At 42.1% G+C, this 17,747-nt stretch overlaps 1 protein-coding gene across 1 annotated transcript in view; it reads left to right on the top strand.

Moving 5' to 3' along the window:
• The window catches only part of syne1a (spectrin repeat containing, nuclear envelope 1a), a 121,028-nt gene extending 105,855 nt beyond the window's left edge, over nt 1-15,173 (top strand). The window contains exons 127-144 of the mRNA XM_070926329.1: nt 234-400; nt 3,440-3,602; nt 4,277-4,464; nt 4,860-5,010; nt 5,637-5,819; nt 5,974-6,111; nt 6,362-6,553; nt 7,172-7,490; nt 8,700-8,833; nt 9,402-9,528; nt 9,632-9,843; nt 10,456-10,662; nt 11,074-11,202; nt 11,575-11,646; nt 11,701-11,841; nt 11,957-12,046; nt 12,657-12,715; nt 14,634-15,173. Coding sequence (XP_070782430.1) covers nt 234-400; nt 3,440-3,602; nt 4,277-4,464; nt 4,860-5,010; nt 5,637-5,819; nt 5,974-6,111; nt 6,362-6,553; nt 7,172-7,490; nt 8,700-8,833; nt 9,402-9,528; nt 9,632-9,843; nt 10,456-10,662; nt 11,074-11,202; nt 11,575-11,646; nt 11,701-11,841; nt 11,957-12,046; nt 12,657-12,715; nt 14,634-14,925 — 2,964 coding nt within the window. The 3' untranslated portion in view covers nt 14,926-15,173. The remainder of the gene's footprint in view (nt 1-233; nt 401-3,439; nt 3,603-4,276; nt 4,465-4,859; nt 5,011-5,636; nt 5,820-5,973; nt 6,112-6,361; nt 6,554-7,171; nt 7,491-8,699; nt 8,834-9,401; nt 9,529-9,631; nt 9,844-10,455; nt 10,663-11,073; nt 11,203-11,574; nt 11,647-11,700; nt 11,842-11,956; nt 12,047-12,656; nt 12,716-14,633) is intronic.
• The last annotated feature ends 2,574 nt before the right edge of the window (nt 15,174-17,747 follow it).

Consider the following 17,747-nt stretch of genomic DNA (forward strand, 5'->3'; position numbering starts at 1 on the left):
AGGCACATGCATTGGGATTGGAAACAAAAACATATTTTGTACAAAATGTATGTAAAAAGTATAATTTCATTATAATAAGTATTTACTGCGCAATGAGTGTATTGCTCTGGAAATGACACCACACTAATGTGGTCTCATGTGCAGCTCTAATGCACAGTTGCACTGACACACACGTACACTATACACCACACTCACACCCCCCTGTGTTAAACTGCTTGGTGTCTCTGTCCCAGGACTACCAGGAGGAGATCGGTGTAGCTCAGGAGAACAAGCAGCAGCTGCAGGTTATGGGCGAGCGACTGGCCAGAGCCAGCCAAGACAGCAAGGCGGCCGAGATCCAACACAAACTCAGCAAAGTCAGCGAGCGCTGGCAACACCTGCTGGACCTCATCGCTGCCAGGTGGGTGTACTCTCAAGAACAGGTGGAGAGTGGTTGATAGTAGAGTTTGAGTGGGCCCTTTGAAAGTTGAGAAGATATAAAGTCAACTGTTATGTGTATAGTGCTTCAGAACTATTCAGGGTCTTGAAAAGTGTAAAAATCTGTTTGTTAGTTAGTTTTGCTTTTTAAAAACTAGTCTTCACTGTATCATTATGTGGATGAAAAGAGAAAGGCAACTTTGTCACAGTGCTAACTCTTCTCCCTACACATCCCACACTTAACACTAACCCCTCCTAGTGGAGGAGGGTTTATATTAGTGAAGGCATGCCTCGGCCTTGGTTCGTTACCATGGCGTCCTTCATGACACTCCGGCACACGTGATGGGGAATTCATTTTCCCACAATGCTGCTGAGGCATTTCCTGAGTTTCTCGCTGGTGTCAGTGGGGCTCCCACTTAGTGGAGCCGCAAACCAAGCTGGGAGAGGTCACATTCCTCATCTCTCCTCGACTCTCTTCTTTTGTCTCCAGCTACCTTTCTGGCTCTCTGGACACTTCCACTTACCACAGTTGGAACCAGTCTTGTGCTGACTGAGTGTATTCAGAATGCACTTTGAAACGGGTGTAGAGTGGGTGGTGACATAGTATTCCATCTCATTATTGTTGATTTAATATGGAAAATATCGAAAACATAAACGTCTCTTTCTGTATATTGTGAATTGAAAGTGACCTGATTCAAACTTTGACTCTAACTACCCCCATCCTGCCCCGTCCCCCCCAGCTGTCTTCCGGCTGTTGCCCTGTGGGACAGTACTGGAAGAGGGAAGAAGGGGAAGACAGAATGTGACTTCATACGGACAGCTGCACTCACTTTGTCTCTTATATTCGTCCTTTCTGCAAAACAACAAGGAGAGCCAGTTTGTAACTGTAGTCTTGTGTTTTCTTTTAGAATTTTTATCTTGTGGATTAATTTATCAACATTTCTGGAGTTTTGATTTCTGAGGAAACAGGGATCTATTATCATTCTGCTGCAAACATGTTTTATTGGAAAACTTTTCTCCTCAATGTGCATGATCCATCTGAGTTTACTCACATGCATGGAGCCTCCAGCCTTTGCTTTTGCTCACACTCCCTTTGTGTATTTGGTGTGTGATACAGGCCAGCTCTGCGGCACATGCCTCTGACTGTAAGTCTGTTTTTAGAAACAGCAGCACTTGTCACTCTCAGGCACTCACACACACACATACACTGTTTGGGGTCCTCTTTTTTTAACCTTGGAGAGCAACAGTTGATAAGTCACAGTTGTGCCACCCCACCACTACCTGCTTGCCCTCCCCTTCTGCACAGACAGAGTTTAGAGAAAGTCCCATGTGGAGCAAGCAGACGAAAGAGAAGAGTGTTTGGATCGACACCGCTTCTTGGCGTTAACGTTGTCTTTGGGAATTCCGCACCCCCATGGTTTTGGATTTAGGGACGGATGATATGGCAGGATGCCCAAGCGAGGATCTGCCGGATTGCGACTGCGATGTCAACAGGCAGGGCACACTTTATGATGAAGCTGTTTTTTAAGAACAATCTCCAAACTGGAAAAAGAGTCAGTCGGCCTCATGCGATTTCCTCACACAAAGCTCATGCACGCTAGATAGATTATGTTACATTTTGTTTTTAACACATACTGTGAATAGCACACATTTCTAATCTTTTCTATGATTATTCATGTGGAGCGCTACAAAGTCAAGATAAGAATGTATTAAATACGTTTCTGCTCTATATAGAATTTTAGAGGGCTCTTCTTTATTTTGTTTTAGCTTCGTGGTTCAGTGCAGATCTGGTTTAACAAGTGTGTAAACATAATTTCTCAGGTGTTGTTTTAACCAGTCTGGGTTGCCAGCTAACAGGACAGTACAATAAGTTGCAGACAGTTTAGACAATAGCAGGAGTGTTCCTGTCTCTGTTAGTGTGAGTGTAGCGTCATTGTTTGATTGACATCGAAATGAACCTGACCTCATGCAGTGAAGCTGTGCAACCTTGTATAACAACTAGTTAAAACAAATGCTTACATGTTTTAATTATGTACCGTTTGTATTGACCAAGGCCTGGTGAGTGCATTGGATTATGTGTGAGGCTATGCAATATATTGCCCTATAATGTAAACAGTCAAACTTCTGTATCCTACACTATGTTGCACTGTGAGATGACTAAAAGCAGATTTAGGAATTTCATGCCACAGGACATTAGAGCTGCAGGATGACAAGTGATAGTAGAGTAGACCTACTAAATGTGTCCATTGTTATCAGATTATTGTCTTTGGTTTGTTTATGTAATATTCTTCATTCTTTCAGCCTTCATTCTTAATGAAGTTTGTTTGGTGAGACAGGGAGAGTTGCATTGCTCTGCAGGGTGTTGAATGTTAAGTTGGCCGGACAAACCTGTTGTATGTTGGCTAGTTTAAACATCTTTTGTTTCACATGTCTTTGATTGCAGTGGTGAGGAAAATGTCAGGCGTTTGCAGATCCAAAGCAGTTCCCAGTTGTGTAGGGTCATGTAAGAATTCATCACTTCCCAAAAAAAAATGTCTGCACAGATGTGAAACAATACTCCTCACACTCATATTACTCCTCTGCTTTGTTTAGCTGAACATGGCGCACCCAGTAACTCTTTGTTGTGTAGATGCTACCAAAGAGTGCATTCTGTGGGATTCAGGACTTGTTTTTTCATTCTCACTTCAAATACACAACCAGATCCAAAGAAGTGTTCAATATGTTTCTCTGGTAAATTACAGTATCTTCCCTGTTCTCCATTAGTTTTGGTTGTTTATGTTGAGTACAACTCTGTATAAATGAATAGAAATAAACAATATTTCTAAGAAAATCAAAGACCTTGCTGAAAATGTTTCATATCTGATCCTCTAATGTGCCTTTATTTGATCATTTAATGAAGTGACTTACCAGTTATATTTACAGTGTGTTTTATGGTTTGTCTTACCACGCTGCCTGCCTTAGTGTTTACAGTTTGTTCCATGCATTGACTCTGACTCCCTCTCTGACTCTGTTTTTCTACCAGGGTGAAGAAGTTGAGGGAGACCCTGGTGGCGGTGCAGCAGTTAGATAAAAACATGAGCAGCCTGCGTTCATGGCTGGCTCACATCGAGACGGAGTTGTCCAGGCCCATCGTCTACGATACCTGTGACGACCAGGAGATTCAGAGGAAACTCAACCAGCAGCAGGCAAGTTGGACCGCACGCAGCAACAGTCTGTGAAGCAGAATACTGATGTGTCTACAGGCCTTTGAGGAATGCAAAATTAACCAGCATGTTCCTTGTTTAAGAGTTAGCAGCGTTCGATTAATAAGTGGTGATAACATCCTGCACACATACTACAAGACATATGCACACTCAGACAGACAAGCATATTTATACACACAAACAAGCACACATGTACTTTGTGAGTATGTACTTTTCTGTAAATACTAAATAAAAGCAGAAAAATATGACTCAAACTTAGTTGGTGGAAAATTAGTGGCACTGAACCACATGAGGGAATCACAGCATGACTCATGCACACATCTCTGGCTGTTTGTTTAGAGCTGGCCTACAGTCAGTATCAGTATCCATCCTGCTGCCAAGATGCCGCTCTAAATGTGGACTGGATTCTGAGACCCCACTGACCTCGTCCCTCTCCAGAGCTGCAGAGTTAGCTAACGCATGCATTTACTGTAGTTTAGCAGGCTGACTGTGCTCCTTAAGTTCACTATTGGGAGGCATTTGCTGAATTAATGTATGGCATAAAAGGAGCTTGCTTTAAAAACATAAAGACAAACACATGGGGAGCAAAGGCAGGAAGGAGGGGCAGCGCCACACATGCTGCAAAAATTCAAGTTATTATTCTGAATTATTTGTAGGAGCTGCAGAGGGACATAGAGAAACACAGCACAGGTGTGGCGTCCGTGTTGAACCTGTGTGAAGTCCTGCTGCACGACTGTGACGCCTGCTCCACAGAGACGGAGTGTGACTCCATCCAGCAGGCCACCAGAGGGCTGGACAGACGCTGGAGGAACATCTGTGCCATGTCCATGGAGAGGAGGCTCAAGTCAGTGCTTCTTGGATAAATTAATTAAATTAAATTGATAAAGTCTGACATGCTGCATTCATATGCATGCACTGGTGATAAGATTCAAACATTGTTAGCCAGTGATATTTTTGTGTGTTTTAAAGAGTTGTCAAAGTTGCTAAGTTACATTTAATCATACATAGTTGAGATGTTCATATCAAAGATTTGACCAACTGTGTCATGAATGGCCCATCCAGTACGTTAGATGTATAAATATATATACAGATGCACATGATGCCAACCAAATCCCATTGCCTTCTACAGTACATTATGATATTATGATACTGCTGATTATACTACAATTAATCATACAATCATATGTTTATATTTAAGAAAATGTAGCCATGACATTACTGACTGATTTTTCTGTGCAGGATTGAGGAGACATGGAGGTTGTGGCAGAAGTTTCTGGATGATTACTCCAGGTTTGAGGATTGGCTGAAGACCTCGGAAAGGACAGCAGCTCTGCCTAACTCCTCTGGAGTCCTGTATACTGTCGCTAAAGAAGAGCTTAAAAAGTTTGAGGTGTGTCTATTTCGCTTTTATTATCAGAATGTGGAGTAAAAGACAGCTGCAGCTGCACCATGTGTGCAAGTATACATAGCTACACAGAGTCAAATGCTTGTCTTGTTTTAAATGTGATGTTTACATATGTGCATGCTTTGATGTTTTTAATGTTTTCTGTCAGACATTTCTCCATGTGAGCAAAAATACATTTCTAGACAGAGACTGTCACTGCAGGGTAGAGGAAACATAGAAAAAAGAGAAAAGAGTGTCATGTTGCTCAGCTGCTGCAGTCCATCACTGAGCACGTGCACATTCCTCCAAGCTGACTGTCTGGCTCGATCCACTGGGATCTGCACTGTGTGTGCCTGATTGGAAAGTTTGTTGCAGTTAAACCGATAAACTCAGGATTTTAAGCTTCAATATATAATGACCACTTATTAATTAGTGTGCCGTTTTTTGCATTTTCTTTCTCACTGCAGAACAGAAAATAGGTTTACAAATTGCACAGGTTATCTGTAATTATTTGTCTTCTTTGTGCATGCACATACAAAACGTAAAAATATGACATTGCATGTGTGTTTCCAAATAAGTGTGTCCTACTCAGAGCTTTAATTTGTTTGTGTGTGTGTGTGTTTTTGCCACAGGCCTTCCAGCGTCAGGTGCAGGAGTGCCTGACGCAGCTGGAGCTCATCAACAAACAGTACCGCCGTCTGGCCCGGGAGAACCGCACCGACTCCTCCTGCCGACTCCGGGAAATGGTGCATGATGGGAACAGGCGATGGGATAACCTGCAGAAGAGGGTGGCTGCCATCCTACGCAGACTCAAGGTAACATCGTCTTAGATTGTTGGCTCGGTGAGTGAGGTTTGTAAGAGTTAGTTATGCAACTCTGGTCATTTGGGTCTAATATAACAGCTGATTTCATAAATGAAATTCATAAAAACAATAAAGGTTGTTTGTATGTCTCCCTCTGTTCATTCAGCACTTCATCAGCCAGAGAGAGGAGTTCGAGACAGCACGAGACAGCATACTTGTGTGGCTGACGGAGATGGACCTCCAGCTGACCAACATAGAGCACTTCTCTGAGTGTGACGTTCAGGCCAAGATAAAACAGCTCAGGGTAACACAGATAGACACAATGTTTGAATATTGGTTCTTAGTCATTTTAAAACCGTTCAGTTTTTTGATAATTTTGCAGCCTCACTTCAAGCTTGGCTAAACTGTGACGGTAATCTTCTGTGATTTAAACATTTTATTGGGTACATTATTAATTAAATACTCAAAATGATCAATATATTATTAGATAATTAGCATTATTGTTTGATGCAGTTCACCTTTTCTCTGACCTCTGCTGTGTGTGTGCTTCTCAGGCGTTCCAGCAGGAGATCTATCTGAACACGGGGAAGATCGAGCTGGTGTTCAGACAGGGCGAAGCTCTGATTGAGAAGAGTGAACCTCTGGACGCAGCCGTCATCGAGGAAGAGCTGGAGGAGCTGCAGAGATACTGCCAGGAGGTCTTCGGACGAGTCGACAGATACTACAAGAAACTCACGCGACTGCCTGTGAGTAAAGATGCACAGACGGCACACATCAGGTAGCATGCATAAATGCTGAAACTCACTTAAGTTAAAGTTAAGTTTAAGGGCAAAAGTGGTGTTCACTCCATATGCGGGACATTTATTATGCAAATGACTGACAGCCCAAACAGAAGTACTAGCAGGTGTGCTACTCCTTGATATATTCACTGCTGACCGAGTATCACTGCAAAGAGAAGTGAACTGTGTGCAGAGACTTGACAGTTGACTCGGTGAACTCAAAGTGCTCCGTAAACACAGTACAACATTTACACTGCAGCTGTCCGCCTTCACCACCCGTTACATCGTGAAAACATGTGTCCAACATAGTTTCACGCCGACGGCTGGTAAGGAACAGAATACACACTCATGGTAAATGTGCATGTTAATAGTCAGTACAGGGCACACACTCACCTCACACTACCTCATAAGCTGCACTCTCACACTTCTTAGTTACACATACTTTGAAAGTCTATAACTTTTACAGTGTCTGACTCTTTCATTTCTGTGTGTTATTTTGCATTTTCTCTCACTAGCATTCTTCTGTCCCTCCTATCATCTTGCTTTCCTTCCGCCTGCTAACATTTTTCTGTCCTTCTCTCCCAGCTGGCCGATGACGAGCTTGATGGTTCGGACAGAGAGCTGGACATGGAGGAAGGTGGCGAACTCTCTGAGTTGCAGTGGGGTGACTCCTCTCTGCCTCGGCCGTCCAGCCGTCCAGCCTCTGGTACGACCGCCCACATCCGGGCAGACCGCTCGGGACGCGACACCCCGGCCAGCGTTGACTCCATCCCGTTAGAGTGGGACCACGACTATGACCTGAGCAGAGATCTGGACAGCCCCGGAGGACAAGGCCACGGGGAAAGGAGCCGAGGGCAAGAGGAGGAGGATGAGTATCTGAGGACGGCTGCCACGGTGCTGTCAGGTCGGTCCAACTTTACTACTTGACTGTATGATGGATGATTGGCTGAATAAGTTAAAATTGGGTTTAAACTGAGCAGTTCTGTCAAGGAAATACATTTTTTCCCTAGAAGTAGAACCAGATTACATTGTTTTTTCCGGGAAACGTCCGAGGTCGTTATTAGAAAATGGGTTAGGACACATAAAATAGTACTTGTACTGTACAAATGCTGAAAAAAAAGTATTGTTAGATATATGGCAGCAGCAGTCATTTGATTAATTTGTGTATTTTTGAGATTAATGTAATTGATGTGTGGTTTCGAAATATAGATGTACGTTGAACAGATTTGATCAGGTAGAAGTAGTATTGTAAAGCGTTAACATTTTGCTATGGAACCTGTCTTGAAAACAAGACATACATATTGTATCTTTTCAATTGAGGGGCATCTCAACCAACAAGTATTCAAATGGGGATCTGGTGCCAGTTATAAATGAAAACACCACTCTGCCTTGATGAAAAAATCTTTCACAGAAAATAAGAACCAAAGAAACACAAAAGAAAAGTAACAAAATTCAAAGAGCTCTGAGGTGAACATCCAGATATGACATAATACAATGCCAGCTAATAAAATCACTATAGATTAGCACAAATATCACATTTAATCATGTCCACATTATAAATAGTGTATGTTGTATGTCTCTCTTCCCAGATGTAGTTATCCCAGAGAGCCCAGAGGCCTATATAAAACTGACTGAGAACACATTGAAATCGTCCTCTGGTAGGAAACAGCAGCCCCGTGGTGCCACAGCATGAGATAGTAGAGCATGCCCTGAACTACGACTAAAACACGCTTTTTTGTAACTGAATTTGACTACCACACAAGGAAGCATCATTCAGTCTGCATGTCCCACCATCCAAACAAATCTATGCATATTAAAAATGCAAAGACGACATCACTGCATGCTGAGGTCCAGATCACTAAATGCTAATCTCAACCATTGCATTTTTATTTGTGTGTTTGTTATTTGTCATTTATTTCACAGCTAATATTGTTGTTAACATGTTTAAAACATGACTTCTATGTTCGCCTTTTCCACGACTTGCCGTTATTTTGCATTTCAGACTAATGCATGCCACCACAGCATCAGTCAACACCAACAGCATGCTAACAAAAAAACTAATCCAAAACGTTACCCTCCTAGTTTTCTTGACCCTGTTGTGGCCTCTGTGCAGGTGAGCCAGGCCAGCTGGAGGCCAGTCTCAGACAGCTGGATCAGGCTCTGGATGCAGGACGATACCACCTCCAGCAGAGAGAGGCCACCGCCAACCGGTCCAGCCCCGACATCGACTCCACATACATGGGCTATGTGAGTCCTATACTTAAAAATCAGTGCATAAACTTTCATTTCGAGCCATTTTGCCGCACCATTTGTCACATTCTTGGGGGCAAACTGAGAACCCCCTATTAAGAGTTTCACCATTTGATGTCGTCCGTTGAGTGTAAAATATTCCTCTTTTAGCTTTATCTATTTAGATAAAGTGCAAGAAGTTAGTCTGGAGAATTCAAACGAGGGTCTTAATTAGAATAAATCCAATTATTTATGCTTAAACAATCAAGTAGGAAAGTAGTCTTGGTTTGTGTGGAATAAATGAGCTTTAGACTAATTGGGACTAATTCGTTTTATGAAACTGATTACTGGTGTGGTGAAACTAGATTGTAGGAGCTGTATCATATTATCGTAATCATTCTTAATATTTAAGTGTTCAGTATCATTATGTTGAATCACTTTCTGCAACACACCCACAGGACTTTGTAGAATGTTTTCCAGATATTTTCTCATTTATATCTTTTGATTGTCGTGTGTGTACACGTGTAGCTGTGTTTTGCCATTTTTATGTGCAAAATGTATATTTTAAACTCATGTTAAACTCCAGATGCGTCTGATGGGAGAGTGTCGAGGCAGTATAGACGCAGTGAAGAGAGCAGAGGGGGAGCTGACTGAAGACGAGGATGACATGCCGGGACTCACGAACCCCACAAGCACAGACACTCAAGGAAAAGGTCAGTTATACACAAACGCACACACACCATCTTCAGACAGCTACACCTCCTCCTGTAAATACTGTGCGAGCTGAGTTCAACTGATCCGAATATTTCCCTCCAGGTGTAATCGAGCGCTGGGAGCTGATCCAGGCTCAGTCTCTGAGCGAGAAGCACAGACAAAAGCAGAACCTGCAGCAGTGGCAGCAGCTGATCTCAGATCTGCAGACTATGAGGGCCTGGTTGGGCCAGTCTGAGGACGAACTCAGCCAGCTGCGAGGGCTCGACCTCAGCACCGACATACACACCATCCAGCAGAGAATCAAGAAACTGAAGGTTTGTTTACTGTGTGTCTTCTTTCAGTTGCTGTATCAGAGTTTAGCAAGAGTTTGTCTGACAATATATATTTTTCACAAAGTTTAGATGAATTTGTTGGCTAAAATCTCTTTGCAGCAGAATAATGTGCTTTCTAGGAAGTTGTTATGAACTCCTTTTCCGATGATGAGGTTTTCTTGCATTTGGAAATTGCGCAAGTCAGTTTTTGTCATCCTCTGCTTGTGCACATGCTTTTCCTTTCCGTGTCAGTCCCTGTAAAGTATACATTCAGGAGCTGTACATGAAGTACAGTTTGTCTGTAGTAATTCGACCCCACTGGCCTTGTTTATAATGTCCTACTTCACGTGCAGGGTGCTGACAATTTTGTCCTCCTACTCACCCTTACACACACAGACACGCTCACGCCTGAATACCTAGTCCAGCCTGAGGCAAAATATCACTTCTATTAATATACCCCCTCTAACCCCCCAACTACCTCAGCATAATCCTGCTGCACCCTTCTCTGTTGGCATGTATTCTCAGTTTCCCACAGTCTGGCCTGGTCCATGGGTCAGTGTCATTATAAATAATCTCTTGCTCCACATGTAGAAGCTTGTTGACTCTTCTCTTCAGGAGCTGCTGAGGGGAATGGATGCCCACAAGTCAGAGGTCTTGTCCATCAATCTGAGCAGTGCAGACTTCCTCCAGTCAGAGCCCGACTCTGAGGAGGCGTGGGAGTTGAGGGACGGGCTGAAAGAGATGAACACACGCTGGGATCGGCTCGGTACCTCGCTGGAGGACTGGAGGGAAGAGCTACAGAGGGCGCTGATGCAGTGCCAGGTACTAAAAAACACACACACACACACTCCAGGAAGGTGTAAAAGAATAGGCATTCTCAATTTGGTTTACTACTTTTGTTACATAGTAATAAAAACAAACTTTCTTGTGTCAGGCATGCTTTACATAGAATCATAAGAATTCTGCAACAAAGCAAGTTTTAAAAGTACAAAAATCTCAATAAAATACATGCCATGTCTCAAGGCATTAAAGTCTATCATCTCTTTTTTCCATCTACATGTTTCCTTTATGACACTAAATGGAGTAAATTAAAAACTTGGACTCGGTCTATCAAATTGAATCCTCACTTGTAAAAAATGAATTAACAAATGGGAAGGAAGAGATAAGTAGCACAGTGGAAACAGTCCAATCTCACAAACTAAAACACACACCTAATGTCATCTTTCCTTTCAGGAGTTCCACGAGATGAGCCACGGTCTGCTGCTGTGGCTGGAGAACATCGACCGCAGGAGGAACGAGGTGGTGCCCATCCCTCCCAAACTGGATCGTGAAACATTACGAGCTCATCACAAAACACTGACAGTATGTCTCTCTAATACAAAGTTTGTGTACAGCATCACTTGTGTTTGGTCTCCACTGTTATTCCTTTTTAATATTAATAAATCTCAGTCATTAGTAAAGTGGGCTTTGGGCAGCGAAGGGGTCTTGAGAGTTCTGAATGAAGGATAACAATAACTTAGCTGTTTTTTCCCCTCCACCTAGAATATAGACAGTCATATGATTCAAATCTGAGTCTGTGTCCTTATTGTATATCGATTAGTTTGGTGGTCATTGTAAGACAGTTTGAGAACTTCTGCTCCAAAGATAACAAATGTTAACACTTTATTAACTTCACAGGAAAACAGGATGTTGAACACGCTGCTGACTTCTCTGTATCTTTTATTTTCCCCGCAGCAAATCAAGCGTGAGCTGCTGGACTCGCAGCAGAAGGTGTCGTCTCTTCAGGAGCTGTCAGCTCAGCTGCTGGTCAACACTAAAGCTCAGACTCTGCTGCTGCTGCAGCCGCAGGCCTCGGAGCAGATCCAGGCTCAGGGCAGCGAGTGTCTGGAGGCCCAGGAGAAGGTGCACGTGATCCTGAACAGGCTGAGGCTGCTCCTGAGGGAGGTCAGCTCAGACCTGGAGGGCTTAGAGAGGAGACTGGAGGCCACAGACACACGACAGGTCAGAAAACAGCTGAACATAGAGTGAACGAAATAAACTCTCCCTCTGCGTCAGTAGCAGCTTTATTTAGATCTAAATATTATTCCGACTGCTGTTGTTTTGATTCATTTTTCAGGACTGCTTACCGTTGCCTGTTGGAAAATCAGAAATCTGTGGATCAGCTGGTCCTGTGTCAGAGGTGAACGTCCAAAGTCGCAAACGATTGGTAATGTTCTCCCTCATAATGTCCAGTAGGGGGGGCTAGCCTCCGTGCTCAATAAGAGACACTAGCTTCTCCCCTCATGTTCCCAAGTAGACATCCCATAGATATTCCCACTCTGCCACCCTTTATTGTTATTGTTAATATAAATGTTTTCCCCTTTTCAATTGCTCCCTCCCTGTTTTGAGATGTTTTTTGCTGCCCACACCATATTGATCTGCCAAAAATGTACAAGAAAACCTGGCTTTTCGTTTCACATGATAAAGCTGTTCTGTAATGACTTAGTCCGTAGCTTATTTTGTTTTTGTTTTTTAAATTAATAAATTAGATTTTTTCAGTTTTATGACGATGTAAATAACAGTTAAATTTAATTTTGTTAGTTTCTTTTAACTTTTCAGGAGTTAAGTCTTGAGAAGCCAGATTTCTTGGTTCTGAAAGTCAATCACCGTCATTGATTATGTTGCTGCTCTTTGGTTGTTGATGATTCCTTCTCTAGCAATGTTATGGCTCTTTATGTTATTTGTTTTTTCTCTCATCTGAGGCTTTGTCTTTATTTGCCATTGACTGAAACATTCTTTTCTTTCTTTTACCCCTCCCTGCTCATTACGTGGTACAGCCCCGGGGCAAAAGTAGTCAGGCCCACCCAGGACACCCTGAGAGCGGCCCGCGCCACAGGTACCTCTCTCCTGGACTCTAGAGACACGGGAGGATGATGGAACCACAGCTACGCCTGACTAGAAATTTAATTTCAATTAATTCAACCTATGTGAAAATCAATGAATCACAATCAGCCATGGTTCACTCATTTTAAAAGATAAGAGATGATTAGACCATTTAGCCTCTTTAATTGATTGGTTTTAAGGCTTTAACCCTGCGTTCCATGATCGCCCCTTATTCTAGAGACCACGTTACCAGCTCTTAAACGAGTCGGGAATCGCCTACATCAGGCCGCTCCCTTTCTCCTTTAAATGTTTTCTTTCACTCCTTCTCTTTTTGCCCTGCTGCTTCTTGAATGGCACCATGAAATATTGCCTGGTCATACTTTTTGCTTCTCCTTTCTCAGAGTGACTGTAGCACTCTCCTCGCCCACTAGATGGCATTATCTGAATCCCAGTGACCCCTCAGTTCCTTTTAGCTGTTTTTCTTTCTCACGTTTCCTTCCCGTTTCATGCTCTTCATAGTTGAAAGCGGGATATGATGCAATAACTCCTGCGGTTTTTCCTTCTACCTTAACTCCCACTTTCTTTCCTATGTTTCCTTTCCAGACCTCTTAACTCACCCACCTCTGACTCTCTGTCATTTCTGATTTAACTTTCTATGATTTTCATTAAATGCCAACAACAACACACAGGCCTGGTGAAGACTCAGCCTAAACTAGTCTTGCCATGAGTGTTGTAGGAGAAATTATGTCTTTGTTTTCCCCTGATGGCATCTTTTATATGAGAAGCAGGGACTCTCTGTCACATGCTAACGGGCTGTGGAAAATGAAATCCAGCAAAGCAGGAGGGGGGGTTGCCTGGCCTTAAAACATATACAAAAACATACATGATGCTCATGCGAGCTCACAGCAGCTGTATTGTAGCATCAAGGAGGGCTGGAGGAGGGTCAGTATGTCAGCGTGTCTGACCCTCCTCCAGCCCTCCGTGAGGATGCGTCGCAGTAAGAACATGCCGTTCCTCCCCTTGAGTCTTGGCTCTAAGAGTGGAAACCTCCAGAGAAGCATTTGGCATTTCTCCTGCATCTGTTTGGAATGAGACGTGACATTGAACTCTCACACACTCGGCACTAAAGCGAGAGCGTTTCCCCCCAGAGAGACACAGCCGGCTATCTACGAATGCTTGTGGTTTATTCTCTCTTTTTTAAGTGTGTTGTTCCTGTTGTGTGTGTGTGTGTGTGTGTGTGTGTGTGTGTGTGTGTGTGTGTGTGTGTGTGTGTGTGTGTGTGTGTGTGTGTATATATATGCAGGTCTACTGTACATGTGTGTCTCTGTGTTCACCTATGTGACTCTCCTGATCTCTCTACCTGTTGGTGGTTGATCTGGGTCTATTTGCTGCATTTTTGCTTTCCTTCCTGTTGAGTGTTTGTTGAGTATTCATCCTTTTGCCAGAAGTAGGTGAAAAAGTATTTGCAAACACGTTTGTTTTAACCTACTTAAAATGTCAGAATTGCCACATTTACTTCAACTACAAATGACTTTCCTTATTGATTAATCTGAGGGTTATTTCCTCAATTAATTGTCAGAAAGTCAGAAAATAGTGAAAAATGTCCATCACAATTCTCCAATGCTCAGGGTGATGGTTTCAAATGTCTTTTTTTGTCCAAACAACCGTTTCAAACTCAAAGATATATTTCATTTACAATTATATAAAACACAAAAAGGAGCAGTTCTCATATTTTAGAAGCTGAAACCAGAGAATGTTTAGAGTTCTTGCAAAAGTTACTTAACCCCTTGAGGTTGTAGCTTTTTTCACTCATGCACACAAACCTTGAATTTTAACAAAAAGGGGGTTTTAACACAACAGTGATTTGCAAATACTAGTGAACTCAGGTCTGTTCTCTGCTGTGTTTAACTTGTGTCCGTGTCGTCCCGCAGCCGGAGCAGATCACCAGGCGCCGCTGGCTGCGTTTCCTCCCATTCTGACCTTCCGGACGGCGTCTCCTCGTCGACCTCCTCCTCGTCCTCCTCCTCCTCCTCAAAGGGCCAGTCCTTCCTGCTGCGGGTCCTCAGGGCTGCGCTCCCCGTCCAGCTGCTCCTCCTGCTCCTCATCGGCTTGGCCTGCCTGGTGCCCATGACCGAGGAGGACTACAGCTGCCACCACGCCAACAACTTCGCCCGCTCCTTCCATCCCATGCTGCGCTACACCAACGGACCTCCGCCCATATGAGAGTCAGCTGAATATCTACCTGCTGCTTTGCCAAGGACTCCACTGACTCCTGTGAATGTTTCCTCTTCACCCCGTGCCCTAAAGCAACACACTCTTCCCCTGCTGGGGAGCTTCATGCATGATGAAGCGATTCAGAGGTGATATGAAGACTTCTCTCACTAACATTGCACACCCACCCTCCTGAAATCACCTCAACCCTTTAAGCCCGCACTCCAGAATAAATGGACCTTCATCTGGAGACCCCCCCCCCCCCCTCCCCCAATCCAAATATTTCATGTTGTTTTAACTTAAATGTGTATATTAATTTTTAAGGTTTCTGAAGAAACCTGTGAAATCAATGAAAACAAAGCACTATTTATATACTGTATGTTGGGAGCCAAAGTCGACCGTGCTTTTTGTCCATGATATCCAGTGCTGCTATTATTTATTTAGTGTTCAATCAGTTAATAGATTGTTAGTATTGATGAAGCTAAAGCACCACCTTGAGTGTGGGATATTGTACCTGACAAATTGTGCAGTTGACTTTGCAGTTTGACGAGTTTGTTTCCAAAAGACACATTTGAAGAACTACTCAGACATAACAAGTGAAACAGCACATAGATCATACTTTCTGAAGGATGAGATGTAGCTTAATAACATATTTCAGAAGAACCTGCTTGCATTTGGAAATGAAGTCTTCATAGGATGTTAATTCTGAATCAAGAGCACTGACATGAGCACTGTCGAAGGTACCGCACTGAAGCCGTCCAGCCAAGATGGCCGACTTCTTTCCCCCAAAAGCCAAGGCTTGTATTTTTAATTTCAGTATTTAATCAACTGAGGCAAATATGAAAGAATTGTTAAAAATTCAGCTGATTTGTATATTATTGTTGAAATGCCTTTTAATACAGGCAGTTATTTTTTTATCTTTCTGTTTGAGCATGCACTTGGAAGTCCCCTCCTTTTAAGAAAGCCAAACAATCACTGGTAGTGTTTTAGTAGACGGCTGCGACGTGAAATAGTGAGCTTTGTATTAAGTGCGATAATTATTCTGGGGTGATGAGACATCAGAATCACTGCTGTTAAAACAGAATCTGTAAAAACAAAAAATGATGAAATATGAAAATGGTTATTTATGTATGTACAGTTTGCTAATGCCGACTTCATGAAGAATACTCTTTTCAAATAATAAAACATGAAATATTTACTTCTGTGTATTCTCTGACTTGATTTTGGTATACAAACATAAAAAGAAACACGGTGATGAACAATATTCTCCCAATTAATGTTTTTATTTTTATGCACAGTAAACAAATGACAATCGGGTCAGGTTTGACTGGACTTATACTGCCAAATCCAGTTTTCTGATCACACTTGAATTCCCTGCATTCTCTACACATCACTCAACTTTTGGCCATTAACTCAATATATTAAATGCTTGTGTTCAAACTGACAGCGCACTGCATCACCACGACCACACAGAACAGTGGCCGACGTCAGTCCCATTATTTGAGATATTCCAAATCTATGGTGCACAATGTCATCAAACAAGGAGAACGTGTCTTTAATTAGCAGCAGTGTCTTCACAGAGAACTAGGTTTTATAATCTTTATTATTAAATTATATAGACCTATTATATTTTATATTATATTATTTTTGTTGATTTACATTGATTCAATTAAATAATGTAAATATGAAACATTTGGGGACATTTTTCACTATTTTCTTTTTATAAACCACACTATTACACTGGTACTTGGCAGTGTGTAGCAGCTAATAAAGAAAACATCCATATCAGATATCTTTCTTTCCAATCGGATCAAATTCAGACTATTTAATCAGAAACAATCACATATGTGCACATACACTAGGTTTTTAGAGGTGTGTAAATCCAGTCAAACTCAACATGTTATCACTGAATTAGTGGATGAATAGTAACCGGTTGTAGCTTTGACGTGGTTGAAATGTTGAACAACTGCATCAAGACAAAAAATCTCTGCATCAGCTTGGAGCCACTTATGTAGCTTGTTGCCTCAGATTTCTCTTGCAGACACACACATACACATATTTAAAACAAAATATATCAGAAAAAAAACTTTGGTGCAAGTAAGCATAAAGAACAGACCTACTATACACAAAAAGCTGTGGATGGGGTGAAGTAACCCAACAATAAAGCTTGCCTTCCTTCGTTATGTAATCAGTGCTCTAGGATTTGATTGTGAAATTTTTAGCTATTCAAAACTCAACAGATAAATCCTCAGCCACTGTTCATTTAACTGAAATGTTTTTTTCCCCCCAAATATATCAAGGTTAAAATTGTGTGCGCGCTAAAGACATGATACCTGATGTTTAGTCTTTAACAATGTTGGGAATTTAAACACAAAATAAATTACATATTCATTTTAACCAGTTTTATCATAGTTTAGCGTGTAGTCATCCTTAATATGTAAAAGTAAAAATAATGCCCAATAGCCCCTTAAAACCCAAGAGGAAGTGCACTTTGGTCGAGGCGAATACAGACAAAAATTAGCTGCTCGTCATTTCAAATCACTGTAGCTAACAGAGTGCCACAATATGAGCTAACACCTGGAAATAAGAAGCTGTACTGTAAAGCTGTTAGAGACTCAGAATCACAGATATTATGAAAGGCAGCATAGAAGATTGCATTGAAGCTCATATTGTAATGAAATTGAGTAGTGCAAAGGAAACATTCTCCCTAAACAGCTACAACTATAAAATCACTTAATGTATAAATAATTATCTCATGAAATGAATTCAAATACAACCTTTACCTTTCATTCTGTACTACACACATCATCCATAAAAACGACTTGACCTTCAGA

Source organism: Enoplosus armatus, chromosome 19 (assembly GCF_043641665.1).
Source record: "Enoplosus armatus isolate fEnoArm2 chromosome 19, fEnoArm2.hap1, whole genome shotgun sequence".
Classification (NCBI taxonomy): Eukaryota; Metazoa; Chordata; class Actinopteri; order Centrarchiformes; family Enoplosidae; genus Enoplosus; species Enoplosus armatus.